Genomic DNA, 27,617 nt, shown 5'->3' on the forward strand with positions numbered 1-27,617 from the left:
TAATCCCTTTTGTTGAACCCACTATTTTTGAGAACCTCGATTGCGACCAAGACGTACCCTATCCCTAAGAAGTGCAATTTCAACTTGACATTCCATCACACTTGAGTCTATATAGGAAAATATATAAAACATAACAGTAAGCAGATTAAGGTCTTTGAGCAAACATCGTCTATTTGCAATGAATATATTTGAGCTTTCAGGAACAATATATTTACATCATGTTAGCATACCCTCATCTATTGAAAGCATGGCACCAATAATGAGGAAAGGTCCAACAAGAGAAGCAATATAGAGAACCATTGAAGGGGTGGTGGATATTCCTGAATCTAAAGTAGCAGTTCTTAAGGATACTTCTTTTTATACAGACAAATCGATCATTGTCATGGCCTGATATATTTAGGGAGTTTATCAGAGAATAAATTCCATAAGGAAAAGAAGACAGGGACGTATTTATCAACATCAAAAGGTCAAAGTTTTATGAAATGGTTACCCATACCCTTGTGCTTCCTAGTATCGGTTCTAAAATAGGTATATCATGAGAACATGATAGTTCATAGTACTTAAGGTGTTCCATTGGCCTCATATCAATTAGGGGATATTCGCATGTATTACAAATTTCCTAAACCACAATATTATCTCAATTCGAGATGGTATGCTTATTTCAAAGAGTCCAATAAATAAATCCTTAAGTCGTGGTGGCAAGAACCCAGTAAATTTAGGCAGAGGCTCGAAGTCATATACAAGACAAAAATGATCAGGAGAGTGTATCATTATTTGATGGTGATCTTTTGCAGGATTTATGGATGAAAAAACATTGAATCCTTTGAAGAGAAGTGGGTCTACATGGTATATTCATGTGCCACCAAAGGGATCATCTTCAACTGAGATGACATTAAAGAAAAGTCACTGAATAATAATGTCAGAAGAGCCAAAACTATAATAGAAGAGGAGAAACCTATGTTTTATATGTCTTTCTACTTGATAAATGGAATTTGTGCGAAGATGGAGTTTCCGAGAATGGGATGGAAATGGGCGTTTTCCAATGAATTATTTCTTGTGTACATATATTGTAAATTAATACGTGAGAGAGGTTACATAGGAACTTATGCTAATGTCACTAAACATTTCATCTCGATGTTTTACCAAATGCTCTTTGATATTGAACCACCTTGAATGTTCGAAAGAGAAAGAGAATCCTTGTCGGAAGTTGTTAATTGATTTACTCCTCCTGATGGGACATTCATACGAGTGTTTGGTGCATATAGATTTCCTCATCTATTACCTCTATTCGTGAAAGATAAAGTGGTAATGCAGGATGTTTCTTACCAACTCTCTACAAGTCTATCTAGTTCCTTGCAAAAAGGAAAGAAGTCTCCTTGGTTTTTTTTCCTTATGGATAGGAGCATACGTTCTAAAGAATCTAAAAGAAGCGGAGGAAGAAACACAAGAATTAGAGTGTTTCAAGTTTGGTGAGCTAGGCTATCATAGATACGATCCCAGAGGCATTTCCACTCAACATTGCTTGAGAATAAAATATAGTTGGATGTATGCTTCTATTTCTTTGCCACAAGAAGACAAGATCAAGAATTTCTTCAATGTTACTAAAGCAATTGAAGCTGCCAAAGGAACATGTCTTTCCAAGGTTACGAATGTTTTGGAAAATTTGGAAGAAGAATCCTCACAAAACATGGATACTCAAGAGAAAGTTGAACTTAAAAGGAAACAAGATCAAGAGGCTAAAATGGAAAAGGGTAAGAAACTTAAGGTAGATAGAGATGCAAATAAGCTAGTAGGATAAGAGAAGAAGAGAAAAGAATAAGATGAATCTTAGAGAAGGAAGCAAGAGGAGGAAACAAAGAAGAAAAAAGAGTAAGAGAGGAAAAAGAAGGAGGTGTTGAAGAAAAATAAAGAAGTAGTGAAGAAGAAGCTATAAATAAAAAAAAATGAAGATAGAGAGCTGAAAATAAAGCAACTTGAAGAAGAAGAAAAGAAGAAGAGATTGGAAGAAGAAATGGCCAAGAAATTAGAGGAAGCATTTATTGCCAAATAATTAGTTAATAAACATGCTTGAGAAATCATATTGAAGAATTTGTTAGTTGAACCAATTGTGACCACATTAAACATTCGGCCTCCCACACCCATTAATGGAGGGCATCTTCTGCTCAATGAAATGGACATCACATTCCAAGAAGAAGATATAATATTAGATATATCGAACTTTACTTTTGACTAATTTAATTTCAAGATCAGTCAAGAGAGAAGTATTATCCTAATGAACCAGATAGACATATCTCAATTACCTTGGAAAGGGATTTTGTAGCAGACACAAGGACCAATCCTACAGCTATAGCCTCTGCTGGCACATCATTCGTAGCCGCAAAAGAGAGTAATTTTGATTACTTATCTAAGGAGATTGAAAGATTGAAGAGACAATTAGCTAGTGCACAAAGAATGAGTAGCTCCACATAGAAAATCAAAATCTATCTACTACAAACTTCAACTAAGAGAACTTGCAAGCAACAATTCATGAAGAGCTCAAAGAGCTAAAGGAGGTCATCAAACAAGTGTATGATGAAATAAAAATCATGCATAAAGTAGTGGCTCCATTAATTGGCATGCAAAAGGAGTTGCAATAAAGGGGAACATTGATAATATTAGCTCTCTCAACAATAGATTTTATTCAGGGATTGAGGACAAAATATTCTAATACACCAACATAATTGCTTAAGAAGGATAGATTGGAAGTTGATTTGGATAGGGTGGAAGTGAGAATTTTTGTGAAATCACATGAAATATTGAGGAAAATCATGATTAACACAATATCAACTTATCAGAAATTACATAGAAAATTAGAAGCCCTAGTCAGAGTATACAAAATACCTTCTATTGGAGTTATAGGAGAAGGTAAACTCGAAGAAGAGTTCAAGATGGAAATTCAAGAAGCCTTATATCACATGAGAAAATTTATTGTATAGAAAGGATTATAAGTGACAAAGGAGGCTATCATTAATTATCTTGCAGATCCCACTAAGATACACACCAAGCTAACAATGCTTTTGAACTGGTTGCGAGTAGAGTCCAAAATAGTGCTACTTGATGCCTTGGAATGTAGGGTGAGATATGATTGAGAATTATCTTAGAAGGTGAAGGATGTGGCTATTGAGTATAAAGCATGACACATTTATGTGACTAAGGAAATTCACATTGAAGTGTTGAAGATTCCCATCACACAAATTCTCACATGAAGGCATTTTATTTTTCTTAATTTTGATTGTAATTTTGTAAATAACATATTTTGTAATTAAAAATCTGAAAATAAAATGAAAAGTCACATAGAAGTCGAAAGGTCATGAGGGTAGTCCAAGATTCATAGTGGGGGGTGAAAGGTCACCTTTTTTCTTATAAATAGAACGTCATGGTTAGAACAAAGGGACTTTTAGCTTTTTGTTTCACTACAAGCATGTCGTTTAGAGAACTTGTGATTCTTTTGAGAAAGCAAGTAATAACTTCACAATTCCACTGCTGGATTTAGTGAATACTTCTTGTAATTGTGCATTTCAACATTTCTACTCAATATTCAGAAGCTCGTTGAGCGAGGCGGCAATTTCATGCATGTATCGTTAAGCGTTGTGAGACTCTTAGCTTAATGGTTTGATGGTATATGTTTACTTTCATATGTATTAAGGAAAATGAACTACTTCGTTACGTTTAACACACATCTTGTTTGAAGTTGTATTCCATTTATTCATTAACAATTGTTATTGATTGTAAATTACTTTCCAATCGATAAATGAATATTTCCTTTCACATGTATCTTTATTAGAGTTTGTTAACATTATTCTTTTCAAGCTTCATGTCATTTATCTTTATTATGGCAGTGTTTTGTGCACATTATTTGTAAATTATTTCAAAAATATATGTACCTTGTATTTATCAAAATTTGTATCAGTTTTCTTATGTATTTCCCCTTTAGTCAAAATCATATCTTAAAGAAAACAATATGGCAATCAGGCCAATATATTGGATGGGACTCTTATTCCAAATAGTGTAGGGTCTAGTTGGGACATTACACTGGGGAGATCCCCTTATCGTTGGTGGAACATTTGGTCCCATAAACATATTTTGGCACTAGAAGGGGGACCACCATTGTATGGAAATAAAATTTCCACACTCTTATCCTGAGACATCTGAGCAAGCCAATAATCACCCTAGTTCACCCCCGTCAAATCCTCTTGAGATTGAAAAGCCACCTCCATATATTTTTGAGCGTGTGTTTAAAGTTTCTTACAATCAATTAAGAACTCTTCATCCTTTCATGCATCAATATGCAATGAATCTTGGACTCCTTTGATTACACCCATCTTACCTCATAAGTGTTCAACCAGACCTCATACAAATCATTGTGGTGTGTTAGTTAGTATTATACAAGAATTAGTTAATGACCCTTTCGATGATTTAGCAAATTATGTTTAAAGGAATTCAAACAAAGGTGACAAGGGACTAGCCATCTTGAAAATCTAGAGGGATACGATGAAAATTTTTAGATGCCATAAACAAAGAGAATGAAGAAAACAAAGAGAATCATGAGAACGAGAATGAGACCTTAGATTTCAAAAGTGACGAGGAAAATATATAAATAAATAAATATATATATATATATATATATATATATATATATATATATATATATATATATATATATATATATATATATATATATATATATATATAGATATATATATATATAGATATATATCGATATATATGGATGATAAGAAAAAACGTGATTGGATGGCCCAAGGGGCTTTTAATCTTCTAGGAATTCTACATACTTTACCGCACCATCCAGAAAAATTTCTCACGAAATATGATCCAGATAAGTCTAATTCCACAAAGAACCATGTTAATAACTTTTATTTGCAATTAAGATTGTTGGATGTAAGGTATGATCATTTGACTTGTAGGATGTTCTCGTACACATTTGAGAATAAAATCTCAACATTGTACCATAGTCTCCCTATTCGATCGATTAGGAATTGGTGAGACTTCAAGAAGGCCTTTCTATAGAAGTTTATTGAGGAAAAGACACCAACTATGTTGTTAAAGGAATTGAGAAATCTAAAGATGGGAAATAAAGAGAAAGTAAAGGATTTTAATAAACACTTTACAACCATTTTGAATAAGTTTCCCACGAACATCCCACCTCATGATTTTATTACATCTGATTGTTATATTGCAATTTTACCGACCAATATTGTTATGTTTGTCAAAAGGGATAACAAAGGAACTTTAGTAGAAAATTCCAATGAAGCTTTAACAGTGGAGAAAGATCTCAAATCTATTGGAGTAATTACTACACAAGAATATTCAAATAACATTGGTAAGAAAACTTAAGCTTCATCTATTAAATCTAATGATAAATATGATTTAGATTTAAATAACCTAATTAATTCTCTCAAACAAATGACTAATGAAGTATCTAATCTTAATAGAAAAACCAATGAGATTTCTTTTAGTAGTAAATCATTTAAACCTTTTTTCAAGAAGAACAATAACCAATTGATGAAGTTAGCGCAAAGCTCCAATGTGATTATTATTGTTGAAAATTTGGGCATGGATAATTATTCCACCTTTCATCAAGTGGCCCACTATGAGAAAACATGTCCACAATGGTTTCATAACATCACTGCAATGGTCAATAAAGTACTTGATGATCAACCATAAAAGAGCAATCAGACTAGTCAAAAGAAGAGGAGGCCTCTCCATCTGAAGATAATGCTAATGTTGTGGAATCCATATTGATGCCCAATCTAATTAGAGGTAGTGAATCCCAATAAATTGGTGAAGTTTCAGTTGGAGCATCTCCTCCTCCTAAGACATACAATTTTAAGAGTAAGGTACCAGTACCCAAGCCCACTATAAATGTTAAAATGATGGCGTTCCTAAGAATAATTCTTCCCCCTAATGATCCTACTTATAATTCAAGTCCTAAATCCTCAATCGGTGAGGCTTCAAAGAGTAATTCAAGAAATGTTAAGAGTGAGTCTAATTGCACCTAAAGTAGTTGATAAGCCTTCTCCACCAACATCCTCAACTCAATCATCTAAAGAGGAGTGTGTGTCATGTGAAATACAAAGTCACTACTTCTTCCAAGGCTTCATCTTCTGGTAAATCTAAATTCATGGTAAATATTGAATCTATTGTTACTGCAACTAATGCTAATTCAAGGTCATTTATGCCTCCATTCTTGTTAACTTTTGAGATCTTTAATTATAATGTTCATAATTGCTTAGTTGACTCTGGAGCATCAACAATTGTCATGCCTTTATCTGTATGCAAGAAAATTAATGCTAACTCAAAGGAGACGGATGCAAGATCATTCAACTTGACATATATCAAGTACAAGTGGTGGGAGAGCTAAAATATTTATTGATCAGATTGGCCTCTAACTCTTGACTACATAGCTTTATTGATATTGTGGTCGTAGAAATTCCCGAGGCATATGCGTTTCTCTTGAATAGAGACTGGTTCAATAAGCTTCAAGGATACTTTGCCATAGACTTGTTTCATTTATGGCTCCCATACAAAGGAAAGATAGCCAAATCAAGGTTAACAACGTGCCACACATGAAGTACATAGTTACCAAGCTAGAGGCACCTAATAAACCTATCAATGCTGCTCAACAAGTGTTGGGAAATTGTTTCTTGGAATCATAAATTGGTTGTTATCAAGCCTTGACATCACCTATCTCATCAGATACAAGTTTGAAATCCTTCCTTGTCCTCCAGCTAACGAAAATGAATCATGTATCATAAATGTAAATATTTTTAGTTAATATACTAACCATGTGAGTACTGACATTTCGACTATGTATTATGATGGACCGAAGACGTAATATGGAGCTAGTGTGTGTTGTATCCTTGTTGATACTAAGAAGCAAAAGTACTTGATTTCTTGTGATTTGGAGTTTTAATAAACCAACAACACTGCAAAATATGAAGCATTAATTCTTGGCTTGAAGAAATCTATTGACCTAAAGATAGAAGGCTTAAAGGTAATCGGTGATTCTGAGATTATTGCTAGGAAGGTATGTAATACTATTCATAGTATTTCACCTAATATTAAGAGCTACCAAAATGAAGTATGGTTCTTGGTTTTTTATTTTAAATCTTTTGAAATTAAATCAATACAAATAATTAATAATGTTGCAACAAATACTTTAGCCAATGTGATAGCTAGATTCACACCTCTTAGGGACGATTTTTCTATAGAAATATGTTATACATTTGTTGTTCCTAATAATGTCATTGATTTTCACATTTTTAATGATGATCAACAGATTTTAAACTTCCTCACGAATGTAGACATATTCAAATATGTGGCCATAGATGAGGAAGAACATGATAAAGCATTGCAAGAAAGAGCTAACGCAGAGGGCAATCTGATGCCTAAAGGTGTGGTGTCATTAGAGATATTCTTTGATCTATAGAATTAGTTTAAAGGACGTCCTAGTACTAAGACTTGGAGTTCAATGTTGCTACATAATAAAATCAATTTAGGGATGAAAGAGGACCCAAAGTTCGTTAATATCGGTATCTACTTTTATCCACAAGAAGGACAAACATTTATTAAGTTATTCAAGCAATATCAAGATGTCTTTGCATGGACTTATCAAGACCTTAAGACTTATGATACAAGGATCATTCAACACGTCATTCCAACCAAGGACAGAGTCAAGCCATTCCAACAAAAGTTAAGAAAGGTACACCTAACACTTGAACCCTTAATACAAAAGGATTTAAAGGAGTTTATGGATGCACGAGTTATTTTTAAAGTTAGACATTCCACATGGCTCTCAAACTTAGTCCCTGCAAGGAAGAAATCTAGGGAAATCGATTATGTGTGGATTTTCGTAACCTCAATAGAGCTTCAGATAAAGATAACTATCTAGTACTCTCAAAGGAACAAATACTCCAAACAATCTCTGGTTTTGAGATGTTTTCATTGTTGAACGAGTTCTCTGGCTATAACCAAGAATTGGTAGTAGAGTTGGATAGACTTAAAACTACATTTAGGACCAAATAAGGTACCTTCGCTTTTAGACACATGCCCTTTGGACTAACTAATGCAAAAGTTAATTTTCAAAGAGCTATAGATATCACATTCGGAGGGATGATTGGTTGAAGTGTAGTGGTTTATCTTGATGATGTTACAATGTTTTTGAAGAAAATATCTAATCACTTATGTCATCTAAGGAAAATTTTTGTGTGGTGAAGGAAGTACGACATATCACTTAATCCAAAGAAAAGCATTTTTGCAGTGTCTCAAGGAAACCTCTTAGGGCATATCATTGAAAAATATAGTGTTACAGTGGATCCTAAATGTGTCACAACCACTACTTAGATTCCATATCCTGTTGGTAAGAAAGCAATGCAATCCTTTCTAGGAAAAAATATTTTTCTAAGAAATTTTATTTCGAATTATGCCTAACTATTAAACCATTACAATACATGATAAAGAAGGATTCAATTTATAAATGGAATCAAAAGGAGAAAGAATCTTTTGAAAAAATTAAACAAGTGATAGTCGAAGCCCCAACCCTTTTCAACCCTAACTTTGAGAAAGATTTCATGAATTATACTTTCACGACGAACTCTACATTAGTGACCGTCCTAACTTAGAAATATGATCAAGGAAATGAGTAGCCTATTTCATTCATGGGTGCAGGTCTACAAGGGTCAAAGTTAAATTACTTGGATATGGATAAGCAAGCATATGTGATGTATAAAGAAGTTAAGAATTTCAAGCCATGTATTCTTAGAAATAATGTTATAGTATTTGTTCCTCGTCCTGTGGGTAGATCTCTGTTTGTACAACAAGAATTAGGGAAACAAAAGGCCAACTATATATGAAAAAATATGATTTAGAATTCAAGCCAACTCATACAATCAAAGGTTATGGCATGTGTAAGCTTTCCATTGAAGCCACAAATCTGCACAAAGAAGAGATGTTAGGGTGGGAGAAAGAAATCGAAATGTATAATAACAATTTTTCCGTCTCACCAAGTACACCATAGATAGATAGAGATTAGGAAATATTTGGAGCAGGGAACTCTTCCTTCTAATTTATCAACAAAACAAGAGAGGGCCATTTGGTTGAAAGCTTTATCCTATCAGTTGGTACATGGCATTTTGTTCCAAAAACATCACAATGGAGTTTTTCTAAAATGTTTAGAGTCTCTTGATTCAGAGAAAATTTTGAAAGAACTACATGATGGACTAACAGGTGGACATTGTGCCAATGATACCACAACACACTTGTGTTCATGCGAGTAGGATACTACTAGCCAAAAATATTCCATGACATTCATGCATATGCACACAAATGTCCAAGTTTCCAAAAGTGTGATGGCAAAGAAAGATGATCAACCTCTCCACTGCATCCCATTGTAGTAGAAGAACCTTTTCAAGAATGGGCTTAGATGTCATTGGTGAAATTATTCCTCATTCATCAAAGCAACACCGATATATTCTAACAACATATTATTTCACATGGTGGGATGAAGTTGTTCCACTAAGGCAAGTGAATGACCAAGAGGTCATATGGTTTCTCAATCAGAACGTTATTACCAGGTTTGGTGTACTTACCTCACTTGTCTTTGATAATGAAACATATTTTTCATCATTAATATTATTTTATTTTTCCCTGGAAAATAGTATTGCATTGAAACATTCTTCAAATTACTATCCTCAAGGTAATGGTTTAGTTGAATCCACTAATAAAAATGTAATCTGTATTATAAAGAAAATAGTTCTAACCCGGTAGAGAAACTATCACAATGCTTCAATAAACTCTCTCTAGGTTGATCGTGTTACACCAAAACCTTCTATAGTTACTTCACCTTACTTCCTCATCTACGGAAAGGAAGCAATCCTGCCACCTAATATATACCTACCATTTCTACAATTATCTCAAGAATCACATGGTAGGCTTTGCCCGATTATGCAAAATAGAATTGATACTCTCCTAAAGTTAGAGGAAGAGAGGCAGAAGACCTACAAAAATAGTACGATTCATCAAAAACGTATTAAAATATGGTTTAACAAGAAATTTTTGGGAGATAAGGAGTTTAGTTTGGGAGACCTTGTCTAGAAGTGGGATAAGCCCATAAAGATAAGGGAAAAAACACCAAGTTCCAATCCCTGTGGATAATTCCTAATCAAATTCAAGAGAAAATTGGCCTACATACTTATTGTTTACAAACCTTAGACGGGAAGACTAAGTCCCTTCTCATGAATGGCCAAGATCTGAAATTATTTTCCAATAGCAACTTTCGGGTTGCAATCCTCACTTGTATATATTGTCTTTGTTTTAATTTTCATTTGCTTCTTTTATTTTATGTACATATCCCTATTTTTGTTTTGTTATGTTCTTTCCACTTATGTTTTATGATGCATTTTTATTTTTACCCATGCCTTCAAGTCATTATACATAAATAATGATCTTGCATGAAAATAAGCCTTGCTTTGGCTCAATGACATTCTGTCGAATGTTTGAAAAGCTATTGTGGTAATTATTCAACTATTGGCTAACATTAGACCTCCTTCTACTAGTTTGGTCCTAAATATCTATGAGTCAATGACATCCAAAAGGAAAATACGACCCATATCATGTGAAAAACTCCAGTGGAACTACAACACCCTGTATCTATATAGGATCTCTATTGCTTAAATCAGTGTTAGAATCTAATAGTGTGATATACATGTCGACCTGATTGATAAAGAAGGGAAAGGAGAAATACCAAAGTGAGCAAACCTATTTTAGAAAATATTTAAATCCATGAAAAACAAGGAATGACCTCTCTTGCCCATAAAATAAGTCAGGATCCCTTATTCACCTTGGCGCAATGAACGCCCTAATAAATAATGCCAATGAGTATGAAATGAAAAATAAAATAAAGGGTAAATGCATGAGAAAGACTTCATGCACGGAGAGGTGATGCAAGAAACTTTGTCAAAGTTATGGATGCTCCCTGGTAGCAAAGAAATGCTTATGATTTCTTGGGTGACTCCATTGGCGCTGAGGGTGCTCACTAGTAGTGAAGCACCACCAAGGATTCGTATCCAAATTCTGAAAATTTTAAGCTCGAAAATATATGCCATCCTTCTCCCTTATCAAAACAATTGGTGTTTGGCTAGATTTTTATGATGTGTGTTTAATTGATGAAAACAACGAAAGACACTAAATCCATAACCGAGGCTAAATAACGAGACTAGTGGGATTCATAGGTTGAGTCAATACTTCTTGAGGATTAGACTTTTATCATAAATAAGGCCTAAACAAAGTTTCTAAGGTACTACCCATGAATCTCCAACTATGGTAGCTGCCACAACAACCCCCAAAATTTCCGGCATCTTAAAATTTTGGATCCCTCCTTACGAAAAGAATGATAACAATTTGTCTTAATAAATTGCAGTCACATTTTCTAATCATAGCATACCTTTTCAAATCAAATCGTAATCACATCTTTTAGTGGTAATCTTGCACTAAAGACCTCATCGCACTACCTCAGACCTTATCACATTTCAGAGTGTGAGAATGCATTTATTTCGTCTCCCTCACATGTGTGGAAGAAATATATAAAAAGGCTTCTACCCATGGATCATTTCATTCTGTATTTGAGTTCAAAGAGCTCCACGTGGAAATATTGAATAAATATCTCATCTATCATTACAGATCGTGATTGCACCCAACTGATTGATCAAGGTGGGCACCATCCCTCCCTTTGAATTTTGCAATTTGTGCGTTTATTTTTTTGGTTCATACGATTTTTGTCATTTTGTGTGTGATCTTTCACCTTCCCATGGCATTTGGTATACTCACAATAGTTTAATGTATATATGATTGGTGGCAGTTTCATTCCAAACAATTTCCCATGCACTACCTAAGCCAAAACCCAATCACACTTAATTAAATCTTGATTTCTCAATCACAGCCACATCTCAGTAACGCAAAGGATTTGAATCTCCTTACGAAAACCCTGATTGTGATTATTCCTTAATCTTTTTAAACGCTCCTCAACTCCTTACTCACACTCTCGCAGTTTAATAATTCACCCCTTTTCTTGTTCTTGTGAGTCTCGATTGCGCTTTACCGAATATCGCACTCGTGCACTTTACAATCCCAAGCCTTCCCCTTTACATTCTAGTTGTATAAACCCCGACTGTGATTGGAATAGCCATCACACTTGCGCAGGTTAGCTCCTTATCAAAGCCTTATTACCATTTCTATCATTGCGAAACGCGAATATGACTAATGCTAGATATTCTGCTCGTAATTATCGCGCTAGCACATTCTAGCTTGTATCCTTGTCTCTCTAGTTTTAAAAAATCTGATTGCGATTAACACATTCTCCATCCTCCTTGCTAGCATGCCCGTGCAACCTAGCCACTAATCCCTTTTGTTGATCCCTTTATTGCTGAGAACCCTGAATGCGACCAAACCATACCCTATCCCTGAGAAGTGCAATTGTGACCAGACATTCCCTCGCACTGTGATTTTCTAGGCAAATATATAAAACATAACCATAAGCATATTAAGGTTTTTGAGCTAACATCATCTATTTGTAATGAATACATTTGAGCTTTTAGCAATATGTCAACGTACCCTTATCTACTAAAACCATGGCACCAATAATGAGGAAAGGGCTAGCAAGAGAAGCAATTGAGAGCAACATTGAAGGTGTGGTGGATAGTCCTCAATCCATAGTAAGGGTTCTTAAGGACATAGCTTGTTATATAGATAAATTCATATTTCTATCATGAACTGAGATATTTAGGGAGTTTATCATAAATCAAAAGGTCCAAGTTTTATAAAGTGGTTGCACATACCCCTATGCTTCCTTGTGCTGAAAGATAGACCATGAGAACATGATAGTTCGAAGTATTAAAGGTGTGCCATTGGCCTCATATTGGTTAGGGGATATTCGCATGTTTTACAAATTACCTAAACCACAAGAGTATCTCAATTCATCTCAATTCAAGATGGTATCCCGATTTCAAGGAGTCCACTAAAGAAATCCTTAAGTCATGGTGGTAAGAACCCAATAAATTCATACAAAGGCCTGAACACATATACAAGACAAAGATGCTAAGGAGAGTGTATCAGTATTTGATGGCGATGTGCTATAGGATTTATAAACGAGAAAACACTGAATTCTTTGAAGAAAAGTGGGTCTACATGGTATATCCTTGTACCACCAAAGGGATCATCTTTAATTGGGTTGACCTCATACCAACTTCACTGAATAACTATATCAGAAAATCCAAAACTGCAGTAGAAGGGAATGAACCTGAGTTTTATGTCTTCCTATTGTTAGATGGCATTTGTGCAAAGATGGAGTTTACAAGAATGGGATGGAAATGGACCTTTTCCAATGATGTATTTCCTGTGCATATATAATATGGGAGACATGTTACAGAGGGGCTTATGCTAAGATCAATGAAAATTTCATCTCAGTGTTGTATCAAATACTCTTTAATAGTGAACCACCTTGTTTTCCTGAAAGAGCTAGAGCATCCTTTCTGGGAGTTGGTGATTGGTTTACTCCTCCTGGTGGAACATTCATATGCGTGTTTGGTGCATATATAATTCTACGTGTATTTCCTCTATTCATGATGAATAAAGTGGTAATGCAGGAGGTTCCTTACCAAATCTCTACATGATTATCTAGTTCCTTGCAAAAAGGAAATAAGTCTCCTTGGCTAGTTTTTCGATTATGCATAGGAGCATACGTTCTAAAAAATCTGAAAGAAGCAAAGGTAGAAAAACAAGAATTAGGGTGCTTCCATTTTGGTGAGTTGGGCTATCACATATATGATCCAAGAGGCATCACCATTCAACATTGCATGATAATAAAATATAGCTAGATGTATGCTTCTACTTCTTGGCCACAAGAAGAAAAGATAAAGAATTTCTTCAATGCTACTAAAGTGATTGAAGCTATCAAATGAACATGTTCTTCCAAGGTTACAAATGTTTCAGAAAATTTGGAATAAGAAACCTCGAAAAACATGGATACTCAAGAGAGGGTTGAACTTAAAAGGAAACAAGATCGAGAGGTTACAAGGGAAAAGGGTAAGAAACTTAAGGCAAATAGAGATGCAAAGAAGCCAGCAGAAGAAGAGAAGAAGAGAAAAGAACAAGAGGATGCTTACAGAAGGCAGCAAGAGGAAACAAATAGGAAAGAATAGAAAGAGAGGAAAAAGAAAGAGGCATTGAGGAAAAATAAAGAAGCAACAAAGAACAAAAAGGAATAATCAGCTCTAAGAAACAAAAGGAAGAAGAAGAGTTGAAAAGAAAACAATTTGAAGAAGAAGAAAATAAGAAGAGAGAGGAAGAAGCAATGGCCAAGCAATTAGAGGAAGAATTGATTTCCAAAGAATTAGATGTTAAACAAGCATAGGAAATCAGATTGAAGAATTTGGCACCTGAACCAATTGTACCCACATTAAACATTTTTGTATCCCACACCCATTAGTAGAGGGAATCTTCCACTCAATGAAATGGGCATCACATTCCAAGAAGAAGATAGAATATTAGATATCTCAAAATCTACTTTTGACCAATTTAATTTCAAGATTAGTAAAGGGAGAAGAAAGTATTATCCTAATGAACCAAATAGGCGTATCTTGATTGTTGAGAAATCAAGGGCAAATATATTAAGTGATTTCTCTTTAATTAGTAACTGCTTGTGAGATCTTTTTACTTATTTAGATTAAGATCTTCCTTTACTTAGGTTATCAGTGTTCTTCTTCATCAAACAACTACCAATGCATGAACATAAATAGATAAGAGACACGGAATGTAGGCTATCAGCTAGGGCCAACACCTCTCACTCTTTGAGAGGAAAACCTGCACAAGTTCTTCTTATAGAGATTCCAATGACGAATACCAAGACCTAAACCCTTGAACTATTTTCCACTCCAAGACCAAGACACAAGTTCTCTTGATAGTCATACTTTTGCTCCTATCCTCTTCTCGATTACTCTTCCACTTCGACCTTATTAGCATTGGGACACTATCACCACCGAGATCTTCTTACTGTGGTAGTATTGAGATCTTATTCACTGTGGTAGCACAAAGATTCTTTCGTTGTGGTAGCACCAAAATCCTCTTGTTGTGGTAGCACCGAAATCCTCTCACTGTAGTAGCTCTGAACCCTTATCACTATGATAGCACCAAACTTATTTGTTATGGAGGCACCGAGATATAGCACTAAAACATTTACTATGATATATCACTGAAGTTCTGCCTTCTTGATCTTCACTGTAATCCACTTTCTATCTCAGAAAATTATGCAAAGAATATCCCTATGATCTATCCGAACTTCACTCTGAAATTATCCGAAATTCTTTATGCAATAAGGTCGAGTTTATGTACCCTTATCCGAGCTCTTTCACTAAATTTTTTCTCTGCATTTGTCATCCAAATTTCAGAGGTGATCAAACTGTTTCACTGTGGAATAGGTCGCCCTGCCTATTTATAGTAGTTTATCCATGTATATTAGACGACATGGTGATATGAAGAGTTGTGTCTCCAATTTAGGTGAGCCGACATGAGTTTTATATTTCATCTTGAAGCCGACTTGAAGAATGATAACTTGTGCTTGTCTTGGAGGGCTACTTGACAATATTATTGACTGATATACATTTGTAACATGCCCAAGAAGGGTTCTTCATATATGAAAATGACTATTTTTTACTTTTATGAATAGATGACAAATCCTAAAGGCTCGCAATGGGAGCCACCTAAAAATAAAATTCCTTGCTCATGAAACCCATGAGGCAAGCATTACAATAATAATTTTATTTTTCTTCTTTACATCATTTACATAAAAATCACAATTACATGTCATTATGAAGACCGAACCTTAGTTACATTTTTCAACACTCCCTCTTAACTAGGGAGGTATTGATAATGGTACTTGGTCATTCTCAATCTGAAGAATTTCTCATAAGAAGAATCAGATTGGTAACCCATCTGTATAGCACCATATCAACCAACATTGTCACATAGAAAGGCCTTGACTAACAACTCTATCTCTCCACGAGATCCGAGCACAATGTTGGCAAGACCAATGATTTATAGACACCCTCGTCATTGTCTCTCTTAGAACATACCCCACCTAGGTACTCAGGGTGTGTTCCACTAGGGCTATTCTTATCTTGGATTCCCAGTCCTCAAAGAATATCGGTCCTCTATGACTACTATCTTGGATGCCCTAACTCATCCTTAAAGAGCATCGAATGCCATATGTTTACCCAATCTTCCATTCTATCTTCCCAAGTGAAGACAAGAATGATGTGTCTATCTCTCCCTCTTAATTAGGGAGGACATATCTATTCCACTAAGGAATGTACTCATTCCTACAAAACGAATGTACCTAAGCTCCCTCTTGGCTTAGGAATTTTTCTTCCAAGTTTCTACCAAGTAAGAAACTTGTTTCTAGGCTCCCTCTTAATTAGGGACCTTCAACAGCTCCTCAAGTGGAGATGATGGGACAGCGAACTGCTTGTGAACTCCTTCCTTCGATGTCATGAATTTCTTCATCGTCATGCAGTCTTCATCTTTTTCTTCATAGGGCATAGACCATCCATCACTTTCATCCATGAGTCAGTGATGTCATCATTCCTTTCATTGGAAAGTGACCCATCAGTGCATATATGGCCTTCCTTCATGCCATGTTGCCTTCTTCATGCCATGTTTCTGGAAGGCCCTTTCATCCTGCTATATGGTCCCAATGGAAGACATCCACGGTTCTTCCCTTGGCAGCCCTGCATAAACCCATCCAAATATTTGTTCAAAAATAAGAAATGAACACTTAAATTAAATTATCGTTGTGATGGTCTTTCATCATGATACCTTCTAGTTTGTATCAATCCTGCATACATATCGACATATCTCCCAAAGATATATATTATCAAGGATCTCTTTCTTTTTCAGACTCCATTAGTCTCTTTATATCTTTCATGGAGATATCTAGTCAAATCTTTCTTGGTCTTTTGGATGTTGATTTCCTTTTCCATGGTTGCATATTCCACGATCTCTTCCTTCCTTTCATCATACATTTCATTCCTAGGAGCTTCCATTCAGAGTTCCTCAATTGTTTTCAACCACCTCATACTTCATTTCAAGACATATTATGTTGATTTCATCTAGTAAATGTGTGACCCATGCATTCCTGCATTCCTTCAAGGGAGGAGATCCTTCTCTTTTTATCATGTTCTTAAGATAGAGCATTGGTTCATGATATCTATAACCATATGACATGAATTCAATCATACATACCTCATTTTTCCTTTGGTTCATCTAGGCTTCCTGCAACAGTTTCCTTAATTGAAAGAGCTCCAATCCCTTGATCTTCTTCACCTTTATGTCATCACACCACCATCCCATGAAAACACTTGATTTCCCTCATGATCGATGAACCTTTCAATGAATATTCCATTAGAGAATCTTGAGGATGTAAAGTATCCCATCAACGGATGTTTCCTTTGATAGATGTATGATGAACCTTGTACTAGATGACCTTGTCACTTATGTTTCCAATGAGATTCCTACAAGTTGTATCCTTGTCTTCCATAGATGCTAACCATATTTCATGTTTTTCTATGATGATGTCCTTAGCTTTTGTTTCCAATGAGATTCCTATGAGTTGTATCCTTGACTTCCATAGATGTTAACCATCTTTCATGTTTTTCTATGATGATGTCTCGAACTCTTGTTTCTAATGCTTCTATGATGCCTTGATACATCCCATTTAGTGAATCATGATATCCATATCTTACAATAGAATTCTTAGGAATTTAAAAAGAACTAAGGTGAGGAAGACTACTCAGTCATAGTAGAGATCTCTTACTTCCTCTATCTTGGACTTCTTCTTTTCAGCTTCCTCCACTTCTTCAATGATATGAGCTTCTTCTCTTCTTCTTTTGTTATTGTATTTCTTGATCTTAGGACGGTCTCTTTTGTAGTTTCCATATTCTTGACACCAATAGCATTGGATTTTATCTAATGTTCTTTTTCTTTTTCTGGGGACCAAACTTTCCAAATTGTCCTTTTTTTCTTGTCATTGCAGCATAAGCTTGATTTTGCTCACCTGCTCCCACATCAGATTTGGCCTTTAGTCTAGATTCTTTAATTTTTCATAGTGACCATAGATCCTGGAATGGAGTAGCTTCTTTCTTCCCATAAATACTTGAAGTGAATTTACCCCTCCTTCGGTAGTGCATTTAATACCACTGTAGTCATTTCACTATCAGACATGACTTCTCCTAATTATTGTAGTTGATCCTAGATCTCAAATATCCTCATAAAGTATGAGGTTATTCAATCTTCCTTAGACATCTTCATCTTGTAGAGTTATTTTCTTAATGAGATGACTTCTCCAACAATGCTTATGGAATACAACTCTACCAGTGTGTCATAGATTTCTTTTGAAGTTTTGAGTTTAGATACATATGGGATGAGGGGATCCTTGATAGGTTATATGAGAATACTTTGAGCCCTAACTTCCCCTTTCATATACTTTTCCATTTCTTGAGCATCTTTTTCTCTTGGTTTGGTGATAGATCCTTTGACATGACCCATTACCTCATTTTCAATGAGATTTAGATCTATCCTTTTCTTCCATGCAAGATAGTTTGAAGCCCCAACCAATTTGTTGTTCTCCTTGCAAAAAGACATTTTGATATATTCAGATAAGGTCATATACTTACTTTATAGGATGTTCCTTTCTCCTTGCTTACTCCTTGATGTTGACGATGATATAGAGAATAGAAAACTTCTCTTTGTTGAAGATAGTTTTCTTCAATAATGATCCTTGATCTCACAAAGAGGGAGATCCCTTTTGATGGTGAAGTCTTGTTGATGAAAATCAGTGATGACTTCTTGTTTCAACGAGAGAGAGTCTTGATGACACAGTCTTTTGATCTAGCTTCCTTTGGATGAATAGTCTTTTAACTTGATTCGTAGATCTCTTCAACTCTTCTTGTCTTGATGATGATCCCAATACTTCTTTGTAGACTTCTTTGATCTAGGGTTATGATGCTTCCTTTGACTTCAAGATGATCTTTACTTTGATGCCTTCATTGAGATTTGATCCTTGAGTGTCCCTTGATTAGATGTCCTTCCTTGTCTTAATCACCTTAGCTCTGATACCATGTTGAGAAATCTAGGGCAAAGATATTAAGTGATTTCTTTTTAGTTAGTAATTGCTTGTGAGAGCTTTTTACTTCTTTAGATTAGGATCTTCTTTTACTTAGGTTATTAGTGTTCTTCTCCATCAAACAGCGACCAATGCATGAACATAAATAGACAAGAGACACAAAATGTAGGTTATCAGCCAAGGCCAAAACCTCTCACTCTTTGAGAGGAAAACCCTACACAAGTTCTTCTTATAGAGATTCCAATTGACGAATACCAAGACCATGACCCTTGACCTATTTACCACTCCAAGACCAAGACATAAGTTTAGGCTTGACAATCAACTTTTCGCTCCTTTCCTCTTCTTGATTCCTCTTCCACTTCCACCTTATTAGCACCGAGACACTATCACCACCGAAATCTTCTTACTGTGGTAGTACTAAGATCTTATTCATTGTGGTAGCACAAAGATCCTTTAATTGTTGTAGCACTGAAATCCTCTCTTTGTGGTAGCACTAAAATCCTCAACCCTTATCACCGTGATAGCACCAAAATTATTTGTTATGGAGGCACCGAGATAAAGCACTAAAACATTTACTGAGATATATCACCAAAGTTCTGCGTTCTTGATCTTCACTGTAATCCGCTTTCTATCTTAGAAAATTATGCAGATAATATCCCTGTGATCTATCCAAACTTCACTCTGAAATCATCCGAAATTCTTTCTGCAATAAGGTCGAGTTTCTGTACCCTTATCCGAGCTCTTTCACTGAATTTTGTCTCTGCAATTGTCATCCGAATTTCAAAGGTGATCAAACTGCTTGACTGTGGAATAGGTTGAGTTGCCTATTTATAGTAGTATGTCCATGTATATTAGCCAACATGACCATATGAATAGTTGTCTCCAATTTAGGTGAGCTGACATGAGTTCTACATTTCATTTTGAAGTCGACTTGAAGAAGGATAACTTGGGCTTGTCTTGGAGGGCTACTTAACAATCCTATTAGCTAATATACATTTGTAACATTCCCAAAAAGGGTTCTTCATACATGACATTGACTCTTTTTTACTTTTATGACTAGATGACAAATCTTAAGGGCTCACAATGGGAGCCATCTAAAAATAAAATTCCTTGCTCATGAAACCCATGAAGCAAGCATTACAATAATAATTTTATTTTTCTTTACATCATTTACATAAAAATCACAATTACATGTCATTATGAAGATCGAACCTTTGTTACACTTTTCAACATTGATTACCTTGGAAAGGGAGATTGTAGCAAACACAAGGACCAATCCTACAACCAAAGCTTCTATAGGCACAACATTTAGAACTGCAATAGAGAAGAATGTTGATTACTTATCTAAGGAGGTTGAAATATTGAAGAGAGTTAGCTAGTGCACAACAATAGAATGAGCAACTCCAAATAGAAAATCAAAGTCACAAAATTCAACCAAGAGAACCTACAAGCAACAATTCATGAAGAGCTGAAAGAGTTGGAGGAGGCCATGAAACAAGTGTATGATGAAATAACAAGCCTGCATAAAGTAGTGGCTCCACTAATTGACATGCAAAAGGAGTTACAAGAAAGGGTAACATTTATAAGATTAGCTCTCTCAGCAGAAGATTTTATTGAGGAATGGAGCACAAAATATCCTAATGCACCAGTAGAATTTTCTAAGAAGGATAGATTGGAAGCTGAGTTGGATAGGGTGGAAGTGATAATGATTGTGCAAGCGCATGAAAGATTGAGCAAAAGCATGATTAACACAATATCAACTTATCAGATACTCCACAACATATTAGAAGCCCTAGTCAGAGTATATAAAATACCTTTTATTGGTGCTCCAGGAGAAGTAACATAGGGAGGAGATCAAGCAGGAAATTCGAGAAGCATTAGATCACATGAGGCAAGCTATTGTACAAAAAGACTTAGAAGTGAGAAAGGAGGCTATCATTTAATATGTTGCAAAGCCTGCCAAGCTACACACCAAGTTAACAATGCTTTTGAACCAGTTGCAAACAGAGTCCAAGATAGTGCTACCTGATACCTTGGAATGCAGGGTGAGATATGTCAAGAATTATCTCAAAAGGTGAAGAAAGTGGTTGTTAAGTATAAAGCATGGCACATGCATGTGACTAAGGAACTTCACACGACGAAGCGCCATAGATGCCCATCACACAAATTCTCACATGAATGCATTTTATTTTTCTTAATTTTGATAGTAATTTTGTAAATAACATATTTTGTAATTAGAAATGTGAAAAGAAAATGAAAAGTCACATGGAAGTCGAAAGGTCATGAGGGTTGTCCAAGAGTCATAGTGGGAGGTGAAAGGTCACCTCATTTCTTATAAATATACCCTCATGGTTAGAGCAAAGGGACTTTTAGCTTTGGGTTTCATTGTAAGCATATTGTTTAGAGAGCTTGTAATTCTTTTGAGAAAGCAAGTAATAGCTTCACAACTCCACTATTGGATTTAGTGAATACTTCTTGTAATTGTGCACTTCAACATTTCTACTCAATATTCAGAAGCTCGTTGAGTGAGGTGACAATTTCATGCATGTATTGTTAAGCGTTGTGAGACTCTTCTCTTAATGGTTTGATGGTATGTGTTTACTTTCATGTGTTAAGGGAAATGAACTATTTCGTTACTTCTAACACACATCTTGTTTGAAGTTGTATATCATTTATGTTTTAACAATTGTTATTGATTATAAACTACTTTCAAATCAATAAACAAATCTTTCCTTTTATGTGTATCTTTATGAGAGTGTGCTAACAGTCTTTTAAAGGTTCCTGGCATTTATCTTAATTATGGTAGTGTTTTGTGCACATCATTTGAAAAGCATTTCACAAAGCTATTTAACTTGTATTTATCAAAAGTTGTATCAATTTTCTTATGAAATTTGGACTCAATATTTCGTGGATAATATTGAGGGAAGAGCTTAGTTTTTATGAAGAAATATAGGAATTTTTATTTTGAAAATCAAAGGGCCAAGAGACACTAGGGAAGCAATGATTTTCGAATAAATCTATAAATGTAAATCTAGGGAAGCAATGACTTTCTGTGAGGAGCAAATGGATTTTGATCTTACAACTTTATAAACCTTTTTAGAGAATAGAACTATGATTCTAATGTTGTAATGTATATGGAAAATTCTCTTTTGCTCACTGTTGGAATAGTTATGAGAATATTCTTAATGTATAGATTTTTCTCTAATTAATTATGCAATCTCATTTCTATTTTTCTCAATGGCAACTCAAAGCTGGGCATTTAGAACAAATTTGTGTTTTTCATATAAAATCTAATTTCACATTTTGCATATTAAATTAGGCTAGAAAGTGAAATAGGCCACAACTAATAAAACTCAAACTAATGAAGGTTGTCAGACCAAAATCTGTATGGGTTCCATATTTCAAATAGTGTGGGGTCTAACTGGGAACTTTCAATGTGGAGAAACCATTACAATTGGCAAAAGGGAACATTTTATAATGCCAATGATATTTTGAGAGGATGGCCCTTGATCAAGAAGTTCACAAAACCATTAATTTTGAGATGGAGATGTATAGGGTTGCAAACAAATTATTTATTAGCATTTACACTTATATCCAATGAAAAAAACGATGTTATGCAAGCTATTACAATTTAGAATTTTCATTGTTTTATTTAAAAGTGGAATTTTTAGAATTTATAATTTTAATTGTGTTTTATTTAAAAGTTGGATTATGTTTCTTTATTTCCCCACTTTCTACACTAATGAAATGTAATTCAATTCTTTGTTTTCATATTTGTTATAGATGTTTGGTGAAAAAAATTTAGTACAGAAATACAGCACTTACAAAATTTTATTGTCGGGATGCTAAGCCAAAATTGTAGTATTTCATGTTGCAAGTGCAATTGAGGTGTATTTGAAAAACTACACTCAAATAAATACAGCACTTAGAATTTCAACCAAGCAATTACAATTATTATAATTTTTGACCCTCAAGACTCGTGGAATTATTATGACGCTAAGCCTAAATGAAATGGCTTATGTCCACTACAATCTCCCACAATAAGTAGACAGTCAAAAAAATCATTAATGACGTGGATGACGCCATTTCCTTGCAACGTTCATATTGTCTCATTGGAGGGTAGAGTACAGGATGCCTAATATTGATTGATAGATATTAGACCTATACCCACCAATGGTCTTCAAATTGGATGATGCAGTGCGTTCTAGTAGCAAATGAGCCATGACCTTTTCTTGTAAAAAGGCGAGATAATTGATAGCTCGCTGTTTGACTTGTCATTGTAGAAACTAGATTAATGACATTGACATACATTTATATATATTTCATGTCATGTCGGTTGTATGGGTCATCCACTTTTGATATATATTTGATGTCATGTCGGTTGTATGGGTCATCCACTTTTCAGTCCTTGATCGGTTTAAGATTCAATATCGACTTTAACATTTCATTTTCATATGGCATCCACTACATATATCAATGTTTTTTTTTCCATTTTTACATGCCAATGTGTTTATTTAATGTCACTTCTAGTCTAAATGATTACAGAACTGGAAAAAGAAGAGTGTATTTTGTATTTATTTATTATCACTGATTTTGTGGATGATGTTTCCAATTCTGATGTTTCTAATCCTTCAGATATTTTTGCCCATGTCAATGTATTCATCAGTGGCTTGCACACAAAATAAGATACACTAATAGTCCAGCTGTAGATAAAAACAACACCAAATTGATAGAAGCCTGAAGGTCCTTGGGAGCTGCATCACGATTCAATCAATGTTGATTTAAATTCCTTGTCCACATTTATTGATTGCTAAAGTTACAATCTTAGCACTCTTAGCATGGAACTTGTCGATCAAGTTAAACTGGATAAACATTTCACAGAAATAGTATATCAATGGCCAAATGGATTCCAGTTTTAAACAAACGATGTCTTCAAACTAGAATTCTCCAAAAGACATGGACAATTTGTGTTACAGGCATATACTCCATTCAGAAGCCAGGTAAATAGAACACGAGACGGAGTACTTCATTCATCAAATGCAATCCATATAACTTCGACCAATTTCCTTAAAACCTATGTTTCATTGCAATGCTTGAGCTAGGCAATGCAGTAAAGATTCTAAAATTCCTCGTATATATCGCACTTTGACTATAGAATATGCACTTGAAAAATGGAAGCAAAACTTTGCTTTCACTTCATTAAATCTCGTGTGCTACAAGCTCATTTGATACTTGCAGTAATTATAAAGCCATAGATCTACATTCAGAGGGCCATTATTTACAAAATGCTTGCATGCATGAGATGAGACATATTTGTGGCAACAAAATCCATGAAACGCCTTACCCTTGTTTGTTGCCCTTTCTCTTTTTCTTGTTATTTTTTGAATGATTCCCAGTCTTGCCTCGTTTTCTGGTAACCATTACTAGTGTCAAACTACACAGTTTATAGGAGGTCCTTCGGAGGTGTGTAACGATCCAATTAATGGTGGTTCCAATCCCTCGTCCATAGTTATCGATTTCTTTAAGTTAGATTTAGCACTGTTAGCATGAAACTTGTCGATCAAGTTAAACTGGATAAAAATTTCACACTTATCAATGGCCAAATGAAATCCGGTTATAGATTTGGACAAAGCATGTCTTCAAACTAGAATAATCTAACAGACTTTAACAGCTTACGTTAGAGGCATATATTTCAATGACCAGGTAAGTAAAACATAAGATGGGAGTATTTCATTCATCAGAAAGTGCAATCCAAATAGGATTTTGGCTAGTTAGCTTAAAACCTATGTTTCATTGAATGCTTAAGCCAGACAATACAATATAGATTATAAAATTCCTCGTATATATCTGACTTCGATTCTAGAATTTGCACCTGAAAAATGGAAGCAAAGCTTGGCTTTCACTTCATAAAAACTCTTAATGTTACAAGCTCATATGATACTTGCAGTAATAATAAAGCCATAGATCTACATCAGGGGGGCATTTATTTACAAAATGCATGCATGCACGTGATAACACAAATATGTGTCAACAAAATCCATTAAATGCCTTACCATTGTTTCTTTCCCTTTCTCTTTTTCTTGCTATTTTTGGCATGATTCCCAGTCTTCATGCCCGCATTTTCTGGTACACCATTACTAGTTTCAAACATCCCAGATGCCACTGCATTTTGAAACCAATCAAAAAACTCTTCTTCTGTCATATTTTCATCTAGGTTTGTAGGTACATCAGCATTTGTGCCAGCTTTGTGAGTTGAAGTGCTTCCTCGAGAATAATCTTTTCCAATAAGGGTAGTATTGACATGAAAAGTGGGCTTGTGTGTGTTTGGAGGACACTTCATACCCTGTTGGCAGAACCCCATATTAAAAGTCAACAGGGATAACTTTGTGAGAAGCAGCAATAAAGAATTCAGTATTTAATCCCATTCAAACTGCAACCCACTAATGCTGCAATAGTAATAAAGAAATCGGTATTTAACTCTATTCAAACTGCAATCCACTTATACTGCAATGTACAAACCAATCACTTCGCAATATATAAAAACATATGAATAAAATGAGGTGTTTGTTGTGCATAAAACATCTCATAATCACATGCTAAGGTTTGGGGCTAACTGAAAATGCACCAACTTGGGCTGATAACAGCAAACTAGACCATGAGCTGGACGAAATGGTAAATTTGTTAATCACTGATACAGTGAAATGTAGTTACAAACGTGAGGGTTGGTGTAAGCAAACAAAATGATAAACTATAAACAAAATTGACAGCAAATGTGTGTCAGTGATTGAGATTTCACTTACAATTGCACCTGCTCAAGGTACAACCTAAAATTGTAAATTTATGGTGAATATTAAACAGAGACGAAATAGGTAAACAAGCCATAGATGCTGCAAATCAAGTGAAACGGGGCAAGGTGCAAATTGGAACCCCAACTCATGAAACAACAAATTGTACCAAAAACTCTACCAAAATGAAACTAGCAGTCCAGAAGGAAACAGTTTGTGCATATAAAGCTAAAAAAAAATGGGTTGATCAGATGAGTCTTGACTTCACATAGCAGCAGTGCTTCTATCAGTCTCTGGGGTCTCCAGATGTGGAATTGAAGGACTCTACCACAAGCCATAAACATTTCAGAGCTTTTGGTTTGAATTGTCTGAATAGTAACCAGAATTAATTGGCCAAATCTCTAAAAAAGCAAGCCAAGATCTTGTGAATATTAAACACAAAGAGACGGTAGTTAAACTAGTCATAGATGCTGCAAATCAAGTGAAACAAAAATCGAAGTGCAAATTTGAACCCAAACTCATGAAACAATAAATTGTGCCAAAAACTCGAGCAAAATCAAACAAGTAGCCCAGAGAAAACAGTTTGCGTATATCAAAGCTCAAAAGGAAATATAGGTGGATCGAGAAAATAGATTGTGCATATCAAGAAATATAGTTTGATCAGAAGAATCTTGACTTTCGTTAGCACACTCTGAGGTCTACATATGTAGAATTGAAGAACTTGACCACAAGTTGCAAAAATTTCATATATTTGGGTTTTAATTGTCTAAATAGTAACCAGAGTTAATTGGCCAAATCTCAGGAAAAACAAGACAAGGTCTTGTGAACTGCTACATTCCCAAAAATATCTAAACTCTTTTACAAGTGATTATGAGATGAGACATTTTTCAGACTGGATATTACTGAAATACCAATTTCCCTAATCTTCTTAGTATTCACTTTAAGTGATAAAATTACCTGGCAAATGGCCCACTCAGTTGCATCATATACTTTGCTTTCTACACAGGCATATGCACGTGGTGTGTCCACCTGAAACATAAGAATAGAAGCTTGTTATTGGATTGGTGTGCTATACATTTAATGCCTTCAAAGAAAGCCAGTATATGCTAGATTCAGGTATTTAAACACAAACACATTTGGTTGATAAATATGGACAATTTTCAATATAAACACTTTCAGAAACCATAACTGGACTCAAGAATTCCCCTCGTGCTTTTGATCATACTGATAAATTTTTATTTCTAATACCTGAAAACTATAGTTTGTTAACAGAATGTGCAAATTTCCTTGTGTATGCCATAAACTCATAGAAATCTGGAAACGAAAGATTTATTATGTTTTGTGCTAATCCAACAGATACTTAATCAGAATAAGCTATCCTATACAATGCAGTGTTATCAAGACCAGCCGGTCCGACCGTTTTCAGCTCTAAACCGATTCAGACCGGTGCAACAGACCTGAAATGGTCAGTTCGATACCGAACTGGCCGATTCAATGTGTTGAAAAATGTGTAATTAGGTTCAATCTTCATAAGTAAGATATGTATCTTTTGTAAATTATAAAATGAAAAGAAATTATTATTATTATTGCATCATGAGTTTCAT

General features: G+C 34.9%; 1 protein-coding gene across 1 annotated transcript in view; it reads right to left on the reverse strand.

Moving 5' to 3' along the window:
* Window positions 1–24,936: 24,936 nt before the first annotated feature.
* LOC149170694 (uncharacterized) overlaps window positions 24,937–27,617 on the reverse strand; it is a 121,325-nt gene continuing 118,644 nt past the window's right edge. Inside the window, exons 9-10 of the mRNA XM_089423988.1 lie at window positions 26,971–27,042; window positions 24,937–25,571 (exon numbers count right to left, since the gene is read on the reverse strand). Coding sequence (XP_089280114.1) covers window positions 25,278–25,571; window positions 26,971–27,042 — 366 coding nt within the window. The 3' untranslated portion in view covers window positions 24,937–25,277. The remainder of the gene's footprint in view (window positions 25,572–26,970; window positions 27,043–27,617) is intronic.

This window comes from Pinus tabuliformis, chromosome 4_2 (genome assembly GCF_031772625.1).
Source record: "Pinus tabuliformis cultivar Carrire ecotype Pingquan chromosome 4_2, CPIR1, whole genome shotgun sequence".
Lineage (NCBI taxonomy): Eukaryota > Viridiplantae > Streptophyta > Pinopsida > Pinales > Pinaceae > Pinus > Pinus tabuliformis.